This window comes from Rissa tridactyla, chromosome 3 (genome assembly GCF_028500815.1).
Source record: "Rissa tridactyla isolate bRisTri1 chromosome 3, bRisTri1.patW.cur.20221130, whole genome shotgun sequence".
NCBI classification, from domain to species: domain Eukaryota; kingdom Metazoa; phylum Chordata; class Aves; order Charadriiformes; family Laridae; genus Rissa; species Rissa tridactyla.
Window position 1 is genome coordinate 9,474,093 of NC_071468.1, and position 18,328 is coordinate 9,492,420.

The window sequence follows — 18,328 nt, forward strand, 5'->3', positions numbered from 1 at the left end:
AAACAGAGCCAACTGTGATCCTTAGATAAGATAGAAAAGAAAGACAATAACATCAGTTTCTCCAACAAGAACATTTGTGTTAGGCCTCGGTTCTTCAAATAATAATACATGAGGACCTTACATCAATAAAATGCCTCTCATAAATGTAAGATTGCCAATAAGTAATAAAACAACAGTGACATGGTATAAAAATGTCTGCAATATATATAACCAGCAACATGTTAGCTACAGACAGGAACATCCTGATACTTACCTAGTTTACACACTCTGTTACAGAACATCTTCCCACCCACTAATTATGAAAAAAATTTACTTCACAGTGACAGTCTACAGCAGCTGAGGATCTCTCGTGTTGTCTCTTAAAGGCATCAACCCTTCCTGGTTAAACAAGGCTCTCATAGTAAGGACTTAAAGAGTGCTGTTCATGGAACCGCATTGCAACTTAATTCCCAAGAATTAAGTTATTTCACCCACAGTTAAAAAACTTGTGATTCATATAGTGTAACTTCCATTCCTCTTGTTCTTGCTTTCAATTTCAATGTGTGCATGCTGTTCTTCAGCCCAAGTCACAGTCACATTGAGACTGATTTTGTGCAACACGGTTTTAATGAATGGTTTTAATGAATTAGTACCTTAAAAAAACCCAAACCTACCAAATATCTGATACGTTATGGGAAATTTCACAGCTCAATCTCATTGATCATATTCAACTCGATTATCTGAGTGCTCAAAAGCATATATTCGATTACCAAATTAGAAACTAATCCTGAACTTCTAAGTAAGCATCAGCTTAGTTTCCACATTTGTTAACACAGTTCAACAGACAGTTAATCGCAAGATCAAAGAAGTGATGAGGACAACACAAAAATGATCAGAAGGCTGGAACACCTCTCCTATGAGGACAGGCTGAGAGGGTTGGGGTTGTTTAGGCTGGAGAAGGCTCTGGGGAGACCTTATTGTGGCCTTTCAGTCCTTAAAGGGGGCTTATAAGAAAGACGGGGACAAACTTTTAGCAGAGCCTGTTGCAATAGGACAAGGGGTAATGGTTTTTCAACTAAAAGAGGGAAGATTTAGACTGGATAGAAGGAAGCAATTGTTTACAATGAGGGTGGTGAAACACTGGCACAGGTTTCCCAAAAAGGTGGCAGATGCCTCATCCCAGGAAACATTCAAGGTCAGGTTGGACGGGGCTCTGAGCAACCTGATCTAGTTGAAGATGTCCCTGCTCATTGCACGGGGGCTGGACTAGATGATCTTTAAAGGTGCCTTCCAACCCAAACCATTTTATGATTCTATGACGGTCAGCAAGACCAGCAATATGGTTCACTCTGCAACCCATGAGCACGCTATCTTCCTGCCACTCCACCGAGCTCAGCGCGTTTTTCTCCCCACCCATGTCAAAGAGAAGGTAGTTGTGCCAATAATGAACTGCATTTTTAATATGAGGAAAAAAGAATATGCAAAAAATTGAAGTTTTTGTTTGTTTTTTTTTTTTTTTTTTTAATAAACAAAACCACCAGATCCACTGTTAGTATGAAATAGTAGGAAGGACTATCCAAGGTTTGTGCTCATTTATCTTCCAGTGATGAATTAACTCATTCTAGATGCCCAATTCCTTTGACTGCCCAGAGACCAGGACGCTATTATTATTATTATGCTTTTTAGTGAAAATTGAGCAAAAGTATCCATTAAGCATTTCAGCCTATGCCTTGTCATCTGTTATTTTTTCTCCTTCACTGTTAAGTAGCAGACCTATACTTCCATTTGCTGCGCTCTTGCTTTTTGTGTACTTAACACTTTTTCTTACTCCTTTTACAACCTTTACTAATCAGTATTGCATTTTGTGCCTGTGCCTCTTCTGATTTTGCCCTTTCACGTCTTCATATTCCCATCTTCTTACCCCTGTTTTTCTTTTAATCCATTTTCTGTGACTTCCTTTTCACTCACATGCTTTTCAAAAGCCCTTGGTGCAAGTACAATGTATCGATCTTTACCTTTTCATATTTTGGTTTTATCTAAGAGAGTATCTGCTGCTGTGCATTGAGTTTTTTGCTCTTCAGAAACTTTCCAAAAGCTTCATCTGGCTTCTTCTATAGCTTTTCTGGTCCCAAACCTCCATGAAAGACTATTTTTCCTTACTTTTTTGCACAGCTATGGGGACGGTGGAAAATGCTACTAATGACCTTATTCTGCTTTCATGGAAGGGCTTGTATCATTTGGAATATGCACAATTTAGTCAGAATTGTAAGGTTGTTTTTTTTAAAAAAAATTTATAACAAGTTTAATTTTGACCAAAATTGCAAGAGGACATATGACTACCAATCCTACTGGCGGATTACTGAACAGCTGTGACTGAGATTAACAGGAATTACTCCAGTGGCTGTCTCTTCAGCCAGCTGGATTCTTACATAGTACACAGAAGCCCAATTTCATCCCATGGTAAAAACCTTTTGCATAGGTCCAAGAGTAGCTGGCCAGCTCCTGCATGAGCTATTTGTATACCATCAAAGGTGATTAAGTATGCAATTAAAACAGAAGTATTTCTCTGAAACCATGCAATATTTAGCTACATTAAGACACACACACAACGGAAAATCTCTAACTGTGCCACAATTTAAGCTTGGTCTTTGGGCCAGTTTAGGCTTGTTATACAAACAAAGCATTGGAAAACTCATGCCATGTAACAGAAGTCATAGCAAGAGAGGTTTTGTGTCCCAGTTCACCAGTGTTTCAGACTAGAGAAGCATTCAGAGTAACACATAAATTGAAAGGCATGAAATAAAAGATTCAATGCAAAAAAATAAGAGATAAATTATATAAAATAGATACTCAGCAATGAGGTTACTTGCTGTGTTCTGCGTGTTCCAGAAATGCATTACGGCATTTCTTTTAAGAGAGTTATACCATGTTTCCAAGAATGATACTTGAAAGCCTGGTGGAGATTTCAATGTTACGCAAGCTGACTCAAATCCAAAGGGCCAAACACTGCACCATGTTTCTCTATTGGCATTGGTCCACACGAGGGATCTTGGAAGAAGCTACTTGTCCGTACCAATGTTCATCTTCATTAAGTTAGTACTCTACATACAAACTTTAAATGAACCCACTCATTGCACTTTTTGTTTTTACTTAAAGGAAACTATATATAAATACTGGCAGTCAGAAGACTGCTTGCTTTAACATTTTTAGTTATCTCATTTTTCATTTCACTAAAAATCATGTCACTAAGTACTTTATTTCAATTAAAATATATGGCTGTTTCTACACTGTCTAGAAGAGTGCTGTGTGAAGATACATGTGAGTAGGCTTAGGATTCCCTCCAGAACAGGAAGCAAAACAGCTGCAGTAATGCTGCTGAAGACTAAGTTATTTAGCTCCACTCCTAATTGCTCCAGGCACAGTCCTGTGCTATTCAACCATACTGTTTTGGGGACTCAGGTTACCATTTTTGCAAGATGTTATGCCATACTGTGCAGAATATTAGGTTTCTGAGATAGCTAAGTGTCATGGTTTAGGCCCTCAAACCAAAACACGAAGGAATACCCATCTGGTGCTAGGTTGGATGATGTAAGTATATTCCATAAAAGTAGTTCAGAGTATATAATTTGTTGTCACGAGGCACATGACTCACTTGAGCAATCCCGCACGGTGGAACACATAAAGTTCATGACCAAGTTTGGAGGTACAGGAAGGGACAACCCGAACAAAACTCTGAATAAGGTGGAACTCTGGTACATGATGTGGCACAAGGATGACACAGAAGTCTTTGTCCTAAAAAAGATTTGCAGATAACAAAGGCTCTTAGTGATCTCAACATAATCTTTACACAAAAGCTTCTGACTAGAAGGAACAGAAAGAAAACAAACTGAATGCAGTGCTTACAACATCTATGCGGTCCAAGTATTGCTCTACCTAGATGGCTTGTTGCCTGGGCAGCACAAAGTTACTGATGAGCCTAACATTAAGTTGGCTCACAGAAACAGGTCTTTTAGCTCCCATAGCAAAGACTTATTAGTTAATATCCTGATATTCTCTAATGGTCCTTTCGTTTCGTCTCCCCCACTCCCTTTCCTCCTCAGTAGAATACAGTATTTCAGTTGGAAGGGACTTACAATGATCATCTAGGCCAACTGCCTAGCAGTAATATTCTCTCTTTGCTCTCACCTTTAGGGCTAACCTTTTCCCTTAAAAGGTCCTTTTTACTATTCTTCTGCAGTGAAAATTCAGGACAATGTATGTCTGTCCGGGATCTTTTGCATGTTTGCAGCAAAGTGAGACCACCAACTAGAGCAGTATGTCCTAAAATCCTGAACAAACAGCCAGTGTGTATGCACAGACCGACTTTGTGCTGCATGCACAGTAGACTCGATGAATGCAAGTTTATATACGTACAGTGATGTCCGGCTTGTCACAAATTTGGCACCGTTGGCGTGCATCCGCTACAGGGTGCATATGCATACAAAGACACACTGTATTGGCAGTCAATGTAATTGTTCAGACACTTGTGCTGTAAAGGCTGCAGAGGTGCAAAGGAATGCAGGAATCTCCACTGAATGCTCTCAGATGAAAGAGGGCATCATTTGGAGGTAAAACTGCATGCCACAAATAACTTTATCCATTCAAACGGTTAAAGCACTCCCTTCCACCAGGCTCTCCCATCCCTTTTTATTGAATACATGTTTTAAAATAATCTCACTGCACACAGGGACACTGGAGAACTCTGACAATTCAGAAAGATGCTTCATGCAGCATGATACATGCTGAGAGGCTCCAAAGTCTCTCTGGAAGAGAGACGGAAGATGTTTAATTGGTTTACTCTGGCCAATTATCCTATGGCTTTTTTTCAGTAGAAAGATATTATTTGAATCTCACTCCTTTTCTTCTCCAAGTACATATATGATTAATTTTTCTTACTGCACTTGGTGTAGTAAGATGACATTTTGTTTCAAGGAGTGACAGGTGCATTGTTGGATGGATAAATTACTTAGAGATTTGAAATGTTTTCTGCATTCACTTTCTCTGGGAACTTTCTTTGGTAGTAAGCAGAATTTTTTGAACATGCTGATATTTAGGGCCAAGTCTGTATCTCTGGTCACCAGGACCTGTCTCTAAGGGATGCTACCATGCAGTAATTTGTAGCGTGAATTTACAATGCGCTGTAGTGAGTGTGCATTATGAATGTCTCAAAGTGGACTTTGTTACCTCAGATAAAGACTGATCACACAGGATGTTAGTGTGAAATAGCTACTGCACTGTAAATTCACATCCTTATTCGCTGCACATTAGCTTTGCCCTAAACATGAACCTTCAGTGACACTGTTTAGGCTACAGGTAAATACCATGGTTTTCCTTAATACTGCTGTTTTCTAGGTTATAACTCCATCTCCTTTAATGCATCTTCCCTGACTTTATTTTTAATTTAGGTACAGTCTGGGTCTACACATGTTTTTAAAGGAATCTGAAACATTTGCTTTCTAAATCTGCATCTCTGAAAAGTCCCTACGGAACATAAACAAAGGACTTTTGTACACAATATATAAAGTCCAAAAGCAGTCCAAAAGGAGAGGAGTCAAACTCCTCAGGGTACCAGCCCAGGGTAACTAGCCATACTCCTGTGAGTCACTGACTTATTTGCGCATCATATCTAAATACTCTGGCTGACAACTGCACTACGTCCCATCATGCATACAAACTTTAAAACTTTAATTATACATACTGGAAAAAGCTTGAAAACATAATGCAAAAAATCCAGCGATCTGCAACCAAGAGTAAACATTGTTAAATGAAGTGCGTATCAGACAGATTCTACACATTTCGATATTTACACCCCCATAAGTGCAAGGAACATTTATTCACAGCGCTAATCAGACAGTCCTGCTAGTTCATCATTAATCAATTGCAGATGTTGCGTGCTACACATCAGTTGTTGATTTCTACGGCTTAAAGCATCACTATTAACAAGAATAAACCTGAATGTCTGAAATAATATCAAAACGTTAGGCTCTTCACTGAAAGGAACAAAAAAATTTACTCTCACGTTGTTGACTCCAACGTTTTTCAGAAGTAATTCATGGACTGTCACAGCAGCATCAGTACACAGCAAACATTAAGAGGTTACAAACAGTTCTTGCTGTGTTCCACAATATTTTCACCCAGTACCAAGAGTTCTGTCACTATCCACTTGGTAAACCTGTCCGACGTACTTTATCAGACTAACAGGAACAACAATTCTTTGAAATTGTTTCTGAACATTTTACTTTCTACTTCTCACCTACTGGTTATAGAGTAATTCCACTCTCTTTTCTATGGTGACAGTGAAATGTGACATTTGAGTTTAAAAAGACATGAGAAATCTAACAAATGCTTCCCGTTTCTCCTACATGTAAGGATTATCAGAGAGCTCTAAACCCATCAAATGGAGTTATGCTGAAGCTTTATAAAATATTTTTCCACCATACAAAATGTGTTTTATGAAGAAATTTAATACATATACATAACCTTAGAATACTGATAAAACCCCTCCTCCCTCAAGACCTGTAATTAAGTTCCCTTTAATTACTTCACCAATACTATTACTGAATGAAAAGAGAAAGAATTTCTAATTAAAGTATCTATGGTTGAATGAAAGCTTAAAAAAAAGCTGTAAATACAGAATTGGATTGGGGTATTATATATTCACCTATATAATACTTAATTATCACTAGTTAATATAATAGCTAAATGCGAGAAAAAATGCCATTGCAATGCAGTTTTCTATTCTCTGGTATCCAGTACTTTCTTGGCAGCAAAGAACACAAGAATGGAGGTGGGAGATTTTTCAGGGGGGTTAAAAAGGTATCAAGTACCTGCGGATAAACTAACAATTTAGTTCCTTCACATTTCACTTTCAATGCACTAACAAGCCACAGAACAGCTCTAGATTTAAGAGATGGAAACATTTCGCAGCTTTACTGGATAACACAAATTCCCCAGTACCCTTGAGGGTTAAGATGCAATCATACCTACACTTCAACCAAACTACTACTCCTGGATCCGTGCTGTGCAGGGTCAGCAATAACTCCTTCAGGACAAGATTCTGAGATACAGTCAGGATTACCTCATGCCATCCTTTCAACATACTCCCTTTTCTGATGTTTCTCTTACAAACAGGTGGATCAAGCAAATGCAAGCTAGGGGAGCATACAAGCAGAATATTTGAAAACACCAAGATCTACAGATTCCTCAGCTGCGAGAGGAGGATCTTGCATGAGTGTTAATCTTAGGAGAAGTCTTCAGAAAGGAATGCTATCTTCTCCACAGATACCCATCTTGGAATCCAAACTGTTCCACAGACGTCTCCAGGGAAAAAGAGAATAGGACTGCAGTGTCGAACGATAAACACAGTGAAAATATCATGAAAAGAAACAACAATGGTGCATACAAAGGCCAGAATGTCAAAAGGGGGCAAAAGTGTGGCAGATCCTTATACTAATCAGGATGCTGTGAGCAGAGAACTCAACTAGCCTACAGAGAAATTATTTCCTGATATAGGTAAAGATCACTGCTTTAAATTGATAATTCAGTATAATTGAGTCATAAGTCCCTTGTCTCAGTATTATTTTAAAATACAATTATCTTGCTTGAATTTTATTTTAGACTAGATTGTCCCTAAATTAACTATTCTGGAATGGACTCTCTGCAGTGTGACTGTTCTATCATATGTACATTGATCAGTGTTTCTAAGTACACCACAGACTTCTAGCACTGCATTTCTCTCTTCCTAATGAATTCGAGCTATATTACTTGGTAAATATGTACCAAGAAGGCTATGTCTCTGCTTTGCTTTGGTAACTTAGGATATTTGCATTGTAGCAGATTCACAGTGTTTAATTCCTTTGGGTAGGCCCCCTCCTTAATCAAGAAACAGCTTAATAAATAGAATTAATTTTCAAGGGGTTCTGATTATTTTTTGATTCTGAACAGCGTGGTGAGTAGGAGTAGAGAAGTGATCGTCCCCCCTGTACTCAGCACTGGTGAGGCCCCACCTTGAGCGCTGTGTCCAGTTTTGGGCCCCTCGCCACAAAAAAAAAAGACATTGAGGTGCTGGAGCGGGTCCAGAGAAGGGCAATGAAGCTGGTGAGGGGTCTGGAGAACAAGTCTTATAAGGAGCGGCTGAGGGAATGGGGGTTGTTTAGCCTGGAGAAAAGGAGGCTGAGGGGAGACCTTATCGCTCTCTACAACTACCTGAAAGGAGGGTGTAGAGAGATGGGGGTCGGTCTCTTCTCCCGAGTAACAGGCAATAGGACAAGAGGAAATGGCCTCAAGTTGCGCCGAGGAGTTTTAATTGGATATTAGGAAAAGTTTATACACTGAAAGGGTTATCGAGCATTGGAACAGGCTGCCCAGGGAAGTGGTTGAGGCACCATCCCTGGAGGTATTTAAAAGACGGGTAGACATAGTGCTTAGAGATACGGTTTAGTGATGGTTTTTGTCAGTGTTAGGTTGATGGTTGGACTAGATGATCTGAAAGGTCCCTTCCAACCTAGGCAATTCTGTGATTCTATGATTTTCTTCTTCATAAAGTTTATTCCTAAATTTCCTTTAAGCCAGGTAAGTTCAGACGCTGTCAGTCACCAGTGATTACTATTACAAGTAGAAAGATGTTTTTTTCAAAAGGTACTGCAGTTATCAAACTCATCTATTAAGCCTGTGCTACAGATACCTTGTGTCTCTAGGAACTACATGTAGTTAATAGTGTGGAAGATCTTGGGTGTGCTCAGTCTCTTTCTGTCTACTTTTTGTAAGTACCTACACGTTTTTTGTTTCTTTCTAGGCTCCTTAAACAAGAACAGGGCTCATTTATAATCAGAAAGGGCCAGTGTTCCTGGAGAGGCTTTTGCTGATATGGTTCAGTATAGGTTCTCTCTTCAAGGATGCAGAGAAATCAGGGGGGGGTGGGGGGAAAGGTCTAAACCACATTTATAGATTTATTCTACTCCACCAGGATCTAAGAGTCCAAGGTCAGCAGGAGCAATAATTTTAAGATAAAAAGCCTTTATCTCCTGCCTACTGTAGTAGATTCCAGAAAAATGAATGAATTCTCGCAGTGATGGGAGACTGAGTGTTTATAAATTAGAACATTTAACTGCCAAGTTTGGGGCTTTATTGCCCCATGAAATGAGACGACCCGTACCGCAACATCTAGCTCTTTTCACAGTTAGACAGCTTTGGAATTAATGTTTCTTCAGAGGAAGAAGTGGCCTTCTTCCACAATTTCAACTAGCATTTTTCCAACAAAAATGAATTCTTAAATTTTTGTCCTTGTGGTCCTACCAGAGATAGGAAGTTGCAGCTGGAGATTGAAAAATTCAGGAAGTTATTTGTGAAGGTAAAAGAAAGGGGAAAAAAGAGTCAGAAAAAATCCAACCTAACTGCAAGCAGGTGCTATCACTTCCAGATTTGTCCTAAAAATGTAACATTGAAAGTTGTTACTAATATTAGGAAAGCAGTAACTATGCATCCATACTTACCTACTTTCATGTTTCTTGTCAATAAAAAACAGACCGATACAGAAAGCATTTGAAGCTCCTCTGCACACCGGATGAAAACCTGTTTGTTCAGTCTCAAGGAGGGGCACTGCTGAGGCTTTGAAATCTTTGTTTCCGACATCATCTAACGGCAGTTCAGCAACAGCTCCATCTTTCTGCAATAATAATAGACAAATGATCACTTACAACATTTCAGAAAATATTTTCATTTTCTAATTAAAAGGTCTTGCATCATTCCTGTCTTATAGTATTCCAAGCACGCACACACTTTTTACTTGTCACATTTTGACAAACACGGAAGTTCAAGATGGCATTTTTAATGTGATACCTGTTTCTGAAACACTAGATAAAAATGGCCTTTAAAAATATATACCTTCTTGCTGAAGAGCAATATATGCACAAACTAATAGTTATGATTAGAATCCCTTTGTGAGGCAATATTTATTAAAATAAATATTAAATATATGAAATAATTTTAATATATTTATAAAATAATACATTATTTCAGAAATGTTTCTATATATAAAAAAAAATTGTTTCCAGATGTGTATTGAAAATATGTGAAAGTTAAAAACATGTTAAGTTAAAGAAAGTGGGATCAACGCAGAGAATATTGTGGGAATAGAAATGAACAATAATGGTAAGAAAACCAGAGTAGCTTTGACACAGTACCAAGAGAGAGACTAGAAGACGCATGCAATCGTTTAAGATTTCTCAGGATAAATTCTCTGCTGATTTATGCTGCACCAATACATTTCATAGTGATGGTCTTTTATCAAGTTGAGCTTCACTCAAGAGACACAAACTGAATGTGTGCCCTTTAACTTGCACAAATTAGAAGGAAAAACTGAAGCTATATTGCTGCTATTCAGCTTTGGTAGCTTTCTGTCAGTAGCAGTTTTTTAGTTCAGTAGCACAGCCAAATCAAAACCTCAGAACTCGCAGATCTCCAGAGTAAGATGACCGTTGCCCTGTCTGTTACAGGAATTCTCTCTCCATACCTGCAGAGGAGCCCACTTGAAGCTGTGCTTCCACGTGCCTTTAATCGGCAGCAGACATCCACAAACAGGCCCCTACCCTTTTTCTCCTCTCAGTGCCACTTTATTCCCATCTCTGTCCTGTCTGGTTGTTCATGTGGAACTGGATGGGAAAACTCATCCAGTTAATAACTATAACCACCTCCACCCATATCCTAGCTAGAGCACCTTCTCATCTATGCACAACAGCAGATATAAATGTGGGCCCACACAGAAGACAGTGCAGGAGTGGAAATAATAAGCATTGCTTCTCCTAATAGCCTCCACCTTTGCTTCAAATTAGCTTTTAAAGTTATCAGCATTGCTGTGCTCTGTGGTATTACCTGCACAGCTGCATCCTGATCATGAATATGTTCAAAGTTTCCAGATGAAACAGACTCTGCTTCTTGACTCGTTTGGTTGCTTTTATCTTCATCTGAGTAATGAAAAAGAATAGATGCATCAGGCTTAAAAATGCAAGCTTAACCCTTAGAATCATGGCAATAATTAAAGAGTGTGCCAGACTACCTCTATTGAAAGGTTTATTTTATTTATTTTTAACAGCCCCAGTTAAAATAGACCCTCCTAGAACTTCATCAGACTATTTGATTTCAAGGCAAAAATCAGAGAATTGATTATAAAGTGAGAATTGAACAAGACACAGTTTGGAAGCAATTCCTAACTAGTGTTTGATATGTAATAAATTTTTACCCTATCTGAAGAGAACAACACGAGTCATTACCATATTGACTAGTATTTAAAATCCTGTTGCTAACTTGTTTTCTGATGATCATAACGATGATCAAGGGCTCTTGATTCTCAGATTAGTTCTTCTAACAGAACTGAAATTCAGAATAAATCCTAGTCAAGCCAGAACCCTTACTTATTGGCGCAAGCAGAAACAAAAAACAGGGATTTAAATTCCCTTCTCAGTTGCTAAATGAAACTAGGTCTCTCAACCCTGTTTTACTTCTTATAAAAGGTGGTTGCTTTTTTTTTTTTTTTTTTCATCAATCTTTGTCAGTTTGTCTGTTTCCTCTTCTTCCTCCAGATCTATCTCTGCATGAAAGATCATCCTACCATCCTCAGTAACATTATAGTAACATTCGAGTCTAGTTCATTCCAACCTGAGTAATAATATTTTTGGGGGCAAACAGTTAACTAAGGTGATAGGATGAAATTACTTGTAGCCTCCTGATGAATCAATATTTAAAAACTGACTGCATATACAATGCTATATATACATACTTTTATATGATTTATATATATATATAAAAAAAAATAACACACCACATATATATACAGCATCTCTAGTCAAGTGCTTAAGTCAACTAAACCAAGCATCTATACATTAGGGAGTTTATTTAAATATCACTGTACACATTTTTTTGATATTCAATCTCCCAGCCAGGGCCAAATCCGGCATGGATATTTAAAATATTAAGAAACAACAATAAAAATGTCCAAAGACAATGTGGAACATATGACACGTTGTGTTTGATTTCAATTACTTAACCATTATCTTAAGACAGCTCTTAGCAGTTTTACATAGCAACACTCAACAGCCCTATAGAACTCCACTGATACCTGACACAAGTGTGACAGAACCAGCTATGAACTTTTCTAACGTCGTGATCCTTGCTAGACAGCAGGCAATCGCCGTTCCAGCAGATGTTACACAGTTCCTAAAGCTGTATGGTGATGGATCATTTTCTCTAAAGTCAATGGAAGGTGAGGGTATTCAGAACGAGAGATCATCTGATAGCGGTCATTATAAAGGTCCCATTTAAAGTTAATGTTATGGACAAAAAATTATTTTAATCATCATCTTGGAAAAGATACGTTGAAATACTAGTGAATCCTACATATTACTCCAAATAACCACCAAAATTACTAAAGCAGTGTCAGCTGCTGTATTTTTAGCCCCTGAACATATCTTCAATAGTTCCGCCATTCCTTAAATTGTCACCTCCCTAATTTTACAGATATGTTCACAGTTTGTTTTTATATTTAACATAAAGCCTGAAAATAAGTTTTAACTAATAAACTCTTGAGGTATAGGTACTGCTGCTGCAGAAAACGTATCAGGCCAGAATGCCCTTGCATTTGAAAGCTGCCATAACACAAGGAAGTCAAAGTTTCTGAGCTCCAGGAGGAAGAAAAAAAACTTCAAAAAACCTAGCACAATGGAATTCTTCACTCCTCTCTCTCAACTTTACCCTGGGAAACCCATCTAAGCTACATTCACCGACATAAGCATTCTTCATACAGTAATGAGCTTTTTTTTAAAAAAAAAAAAAAAACAACAAAAAACAAAACCCAAAATAAAACAAAACACACCTCAAACATTTAAAATAATTTAACCAAAAGTATTTTTAAAAACCTGTTATCTGAAAATCTGTTTCTCTGTTAGTAGAAAAGAATGCAGATTCAAAGTGCAGGGCAAGAAGGAAGTGCAGGGTTAGAAATCACGGTTTCTCCAGGGGTATCGCAGATGTGAGACTTCACAGAAATGATCAAATGTCGACTTGATTAACCCAGCTACATTTCTCATTATAAACAGCCTTGCAGGTGTCAGAAGTTAATTAATACAAGTCTCTTGTTGTCATGTAAATATTGATATGTTGTTTCTGACTTCATACTAATATGAAATCCCTTAATGGCTCCACCATCCACTACCGTCAAATGTAGCTGCATCACTGTTTGCATACATGCTGTACACAAGTGACTGGGAAGAACATAAACATTGTTGCACTAAATGAAGTAAGGGACATGAACACAAAGAAAATTAAAATAATTCAATGGTTGCTGGGTTGTTAGCAGAGGTAACAGTCAGCAGGATCAAGAAGCCAGTTCACCATGAAGCCTGATGAAAAGCCCTTGAATCATTCCCGCTGCATCATAATGTTTTCTAGCTACTAATTCGTGACACCATATAGAGTAACAACCAAATTACTGTAATTATCCCGAAATGTAAGTGGCATATCAATATTGTGTTAAAGACAGATTTTTGTATACTCTTTCATTATTATTCAGTATTACATTTTGAAAGGAAAAATAATATCAACCTGTGGTCTCTACTTAAAAGCTAAAGAGTCTGAAAAAATTATCCTTATTATGTTGTTTTTTTTTTTTTTTTCATGTGGGAACATAAAATTACTCTATAAAGGAATGCAGCTTGTATTTTAAATTCTCAGCCTTCGAATTCATTAAAAGGAAGTCCACATCTGCCATTGATGTAAGGTGTCCAGTGAACCTGCACTGCCTTCACATCAAGGGACAATTTGGCAGCAAATTTCCAATGCAGTAGCCTGCAGAAAGGGTGCAATCGTTAAGACAGCATTCGTGTAATTGTGCATGCATTATGCAATAGAATAAAATATAAACAATACATGACTAATGCTATAATAAATTCCAAGGATATAGGTTGGCACTTATATTGAAAAGACTTAACAATGGACTACAGGGACGCAACCTTTATGTGGGCTCTGCATTTATAAAAAAAACCCGCCACCAAACCAAACAAGATAATTTCCTTTTAAAATTATATTTTCAATAAAATGAAAAAGTCAGAAAGGAGGGGAACTGTGCTCATGAGTTGGTTGTTTTGTTGGTTTTTTTTGCTGTAAACTTCTTTATTAAGAGTGGGCTTTTTTCTTTCCTTTCTTAAAAAAAAGAAAAAAAAAAAGAGGAGAAACATTACTGCTTTTCCTGGAAGTTTTCATTAATGAATACTGAAATGAATTTTGAGTCATATCTCGTGCAAAAACGAAACCCGAATTGTTCAGAGGGAAAGGGCTTTTCATTCAAAGTGTTCAAAAAATATGGACTTTTTGTTTATAGTCGTAAGTCAAAAGTATAACAAACAGTAAGAAGAAAAGCTCTTTATCAAGTATCTATCATATGAAGAATATATTTTCAAAAAACCACAAAAAACTTCTGTAACTTGTGACAACCTAATGCTTTCTTGAACTGCTATTTGAAGTTAGAGTAATAATAGCACACATTTGATTTTTTTCCCCTCTTTCCTTTCTCTGAAATTCGACTACAACAACCTTTAGTTTCATCTCTCTCTTTTTGACCATACTGAGCAGGTATAAACAATAATTCATAATGTTTCAGGACAACCAATACTTCTCAAAGTGTTATAAATGTTTGTTCATATTCTAAAATGTGCAAAGCTGCAACAATAATTTTAATTATTATTCAGTGAGAACAGAGTTAATATTCCTGAACAGTGTATAGCCATAAGCTAACTCTAATTTTACTATGAAATCTTCTAGTGGCTCTTTCTCCCTAGGAATAGTATCAGAGTCAGGCTTTTAGCTTATGATACTCAAATTCCTTCTCAGGAGTCTACCTTTGAGACCATCAGCGATTTGTGCTCAAGCTATCTCAAAAAGTCTGCAAATAATTCTCTCTTTGCTCAGAGCTGCCCTTGTCATTTCAGATAGAGGAACAGTACTACTTTTAAAAATCTTATTTGAAGAAATACACAGGATTCCAAACTAGTACCAACCAACAAAACTAACATAGTTTTTAAATGGAGAGGAAAAATAAGAGAGAGATAAATACGTGAGACTGCTAACCATGTTGCCTTAACACATTTCTGAAAAGCACTCAGATGCTAGATCGATGAGAATCATGTAAGAACCCAAGTAGAACAGTTGTTTATGCTATGTTTTCACATTTAGAACAAGTCTCATAGATTTCCTAAATGTTAAAAAATGTGTTACGGCTGTATTGTTAAAACCTATAACCACATACTCATTAAAAGGCTCAGCAGCGCAGAATTAGCCACAAAATATGGGCCTACAGCTTGCAGTCCTTGGACAAGGAAAGCCCACAGAAGGGTCTAAGAGTTTTACCAAAACCAATTAACAATCACAGAACGGTTAAGATTGGAAGGAACTGGAGGTCATCTTGTCCAGCCCTCTGCTCAAGCAGGGTCACCTAGAGCAGACTGCCCAAGATTGTGTCCCAACTAGTTTTCAGAAGAGACTATCATGACTGATCTTTCTTCACCCTTCAGTTTCATTTACGTTTCTACATATGTCTGTCACCTATTTTGAAAATAAGCTCCTGAAGCTCCAGGAGCATAGAACAATACGGGAGAAGACAGCTGGCTTCCTTCATCTCTTATTTGCAAGATGCTTCTTTGCAGGGGAAGGGAAGTCCATAGGAGCAGCTATAAGACTTTTTTTCTTTCCCTTTTCTGTTCCATGACTGTCAGCCCTGACACACCAGCTGGTGGCTGCTCTGTAGCTCCCTAGTTGCCTTTTTTGCCTGCTGCTTTGTGTTCAGACAAGCAGATACGTAACAACCTAATGGTGTTTCTTTTAATTCTATTACTGATAATTAGTAGATAGCAAAATGTTGCCCTTCTGCACAAAAAGCCCTTTGACACTGAAAAATAAAGACGACAACTGTAAATCATTTACATGACACTTCTGTTCTACAAACAGGTGACGCATTCATGTTACTGTTTTTCATCATTTGCAGTAAGATGGCTGTAGACGCATTATTGTATCATGCCCAATATAAAAATAGAACAAAGAGACCCCGATCTCCCAAAATCTTGTAACCTAGAAGACTTCAAATAATAAGCAAAGAGAGAAGAAGTTGGATCACAAAGAAATAAGACAACACAAGTTATTGGGACAACATAATAGCCACAGTTAACCAGCTTCTTAGCTACTAACAGACATTAGAACCAAATTTCAAAATTAAGTCTTCAATTAATAGTACAGCTTCATCTAACTGATAGAAAATATACCTGATGCTTTAGCTTTCTGAAACTGTAAACCTATAGGTTTATCCCATGCTTAGTATAGACCAGCTCCCCACAAACAACAATCACTTCTGAGTCAGAGACGAGGGCTATCAAAATTTCTCTCCTGAATTAAAAAATACCAGGCAACCATCTCCAGAACAGATATATTAATTTGTGTTTTCTTTCTAGTAAATCTGTATCTTCTTCCAACCTTTTGCAAAACCTACTCAGAAGCTAGAAATAAACGCACCATGAATCCATCTAGCATTTTTAGAATATAGATACCTTCTTGAATGCTTGGCTTCTGTGGCATTTTGAGAATACCTTCAGGATGTGGTTTACAGAGTCCATGGAAAGGCCCTAAGTCAAAACACTCTTGAAACAAGGAAATATTTACTTGAGAACATAAGCTCATGAATCCTACTGCAGTATCACCATCCTGAAATATAAAAGCAATGTCACACATATGTAAAAGTTGAGCATGTGACTGTAGGTCAGGACAAAACATTGAAGAAAAAAATTGCTGAAACATAAAAGTTACAGTGTTCCATCTCTGGGTGTGCATAATAGAAAAGTATAAAGGAACTATTTCAGCAAAAGTTAACGATCTTTAAGGAAGGAAGCTCTTCAATTTTTAGTACTATATGCAACTTTCTGGTGAAACGCACAATCAAAAAAATTTTTTTTTTCTTAATACACATAATGAAAGCCTCCTTTACACACATAATGAAAACTCAGCGGCTGGATTTGTATAGCTGTTTTATCAGGCTATCAGCACTCCAATAAAAATAATAAGAAAAAAGTTTAATTTTTTCCCCCCTCAAACAACAAGTGATTGTTTGTTTGCCTTGTTTGCGTAACCGAACAAAAGCTGGGTCGCTGCAGTTGTCTGGCTGCTATGTAATTTTAGGCCCAAGGCTCAGCAGAGGCTGATTAACCAATCCATCTACCATATGTGCAAAAAGAGGTTGCCAGCTTCATTCTCTGCAGGGAAAATTGGCATCTATCTTGGTTCGCATGGAGGTGTCTTTCCAATCTGCAGCAGCAAGCGTAAACTATGAGGGCCTGAAACACCTTTTGCTGGTACCATATTGAGCTACAAACGTACAATTGAAATGTATTATTTATAAAGATAGCCGTTTGTAATGTGCTATTACACTAACGGTTTATTGTTTCCCATTTGGCTTCCAATGGTAGTGATTACATGTTAAGGTTGTATAAAATCATTTGCTATACAAAGCAGACTTCTGGAATTAAGTAGGTTATGTTGCTTATCAGCTTACAATACCATGCACAATTACTAACACATGAAAATATTAACAGGAATTTTCAGCAGGATAACTATTACCACCTCTTTCTTATTTAAATTAATTCCTGGGTTTCTGTCTTCAGTTCAGCAAAAATCTGACTGCCTGAGCCAGGAGATGGAAAAAATCTACAGCATTTTTAACTGTGAAAGTATTACTGGCTACTAGTTCTCATATATAATATTAATTTTCACCAGCAATGAAAACTGGTTATCTGTAATACAAATGTATAAAAAGGCAACATGGTTTCTTAAAGATGGTCTGTTCCAATTACTTGAAAAGAATCTACACAAAATCCGCAGTGGAGGACATTGGGTGTGTGCAGATCATGAATTCTACCTTCCAAAAGTGAGCTTGTTCTTTTTATTTGCTGAGTTGTGATGTGAGCTGTCACTCACATGTGACATCACTAGTGTTATGATTATATAAAACCAGAGCTCATAGCAAACTGACCTCACAAACAACAGCCTGATTTTCTTCATCTTGACATTCTAAGAGATCAGCACGGAAATATTCACTATAGGTTTCTTTCAGAGTCTCACTCTGATGTGTCCAGATTGGCATGAGATCCTCATAATCTTCCAACCTACAAAAAAAGAGATCAGGTAATGTCCTAAAGCTCTGCCATTAACAGGTCCTGATACTTCTGTTCTAGTCCACTAGCATGTGGACAAATATTACAAATACCTGACCCAAAGCCTCCAC

The 18,328-nt window shown here is 37.5% G+C and overlaps 1 protein-coding gene across 1 annotated transcript in view; it reads right to left on the minus strand.

Annotated features, from left to right (window-relative positions):
* The window catches only part of CFAP61 (cilia and flagella associated protein 61), a 118,538-nt gene that overhangs the window by 87,519 nt on the left and 12,691 nt on the right, over positions 1-18,328 (minus strand). Inside the window, exons 6-11 of the mRNA XM_054195833.1 lie at positions 18,077-18,209; positions 16,602-16,755; positions 10,888-10,979; positions 9,510-9,682; positions 5,717-5,756; positions 3,632-3,771 (exon numbers count right to left, since the gene is read on the minus strand). Coding sequence (XP_054051808.1) covers positions 3,632-3,771; positions 5,717-5,756; positions 9,510-9,682; positions 10,888-10,979; positions 16,602-16,755; positions 18,077-18,209 — 732 coding nt within the window. The remainder of the gene's footprint in view (positions 1-3,631; positions 3,772-5,716; positions 5,757-9,509; positions 9,683-10,887; positions 10,980-16,601; positions 16,756-18,076; positions 18,210-18,328) is intronic.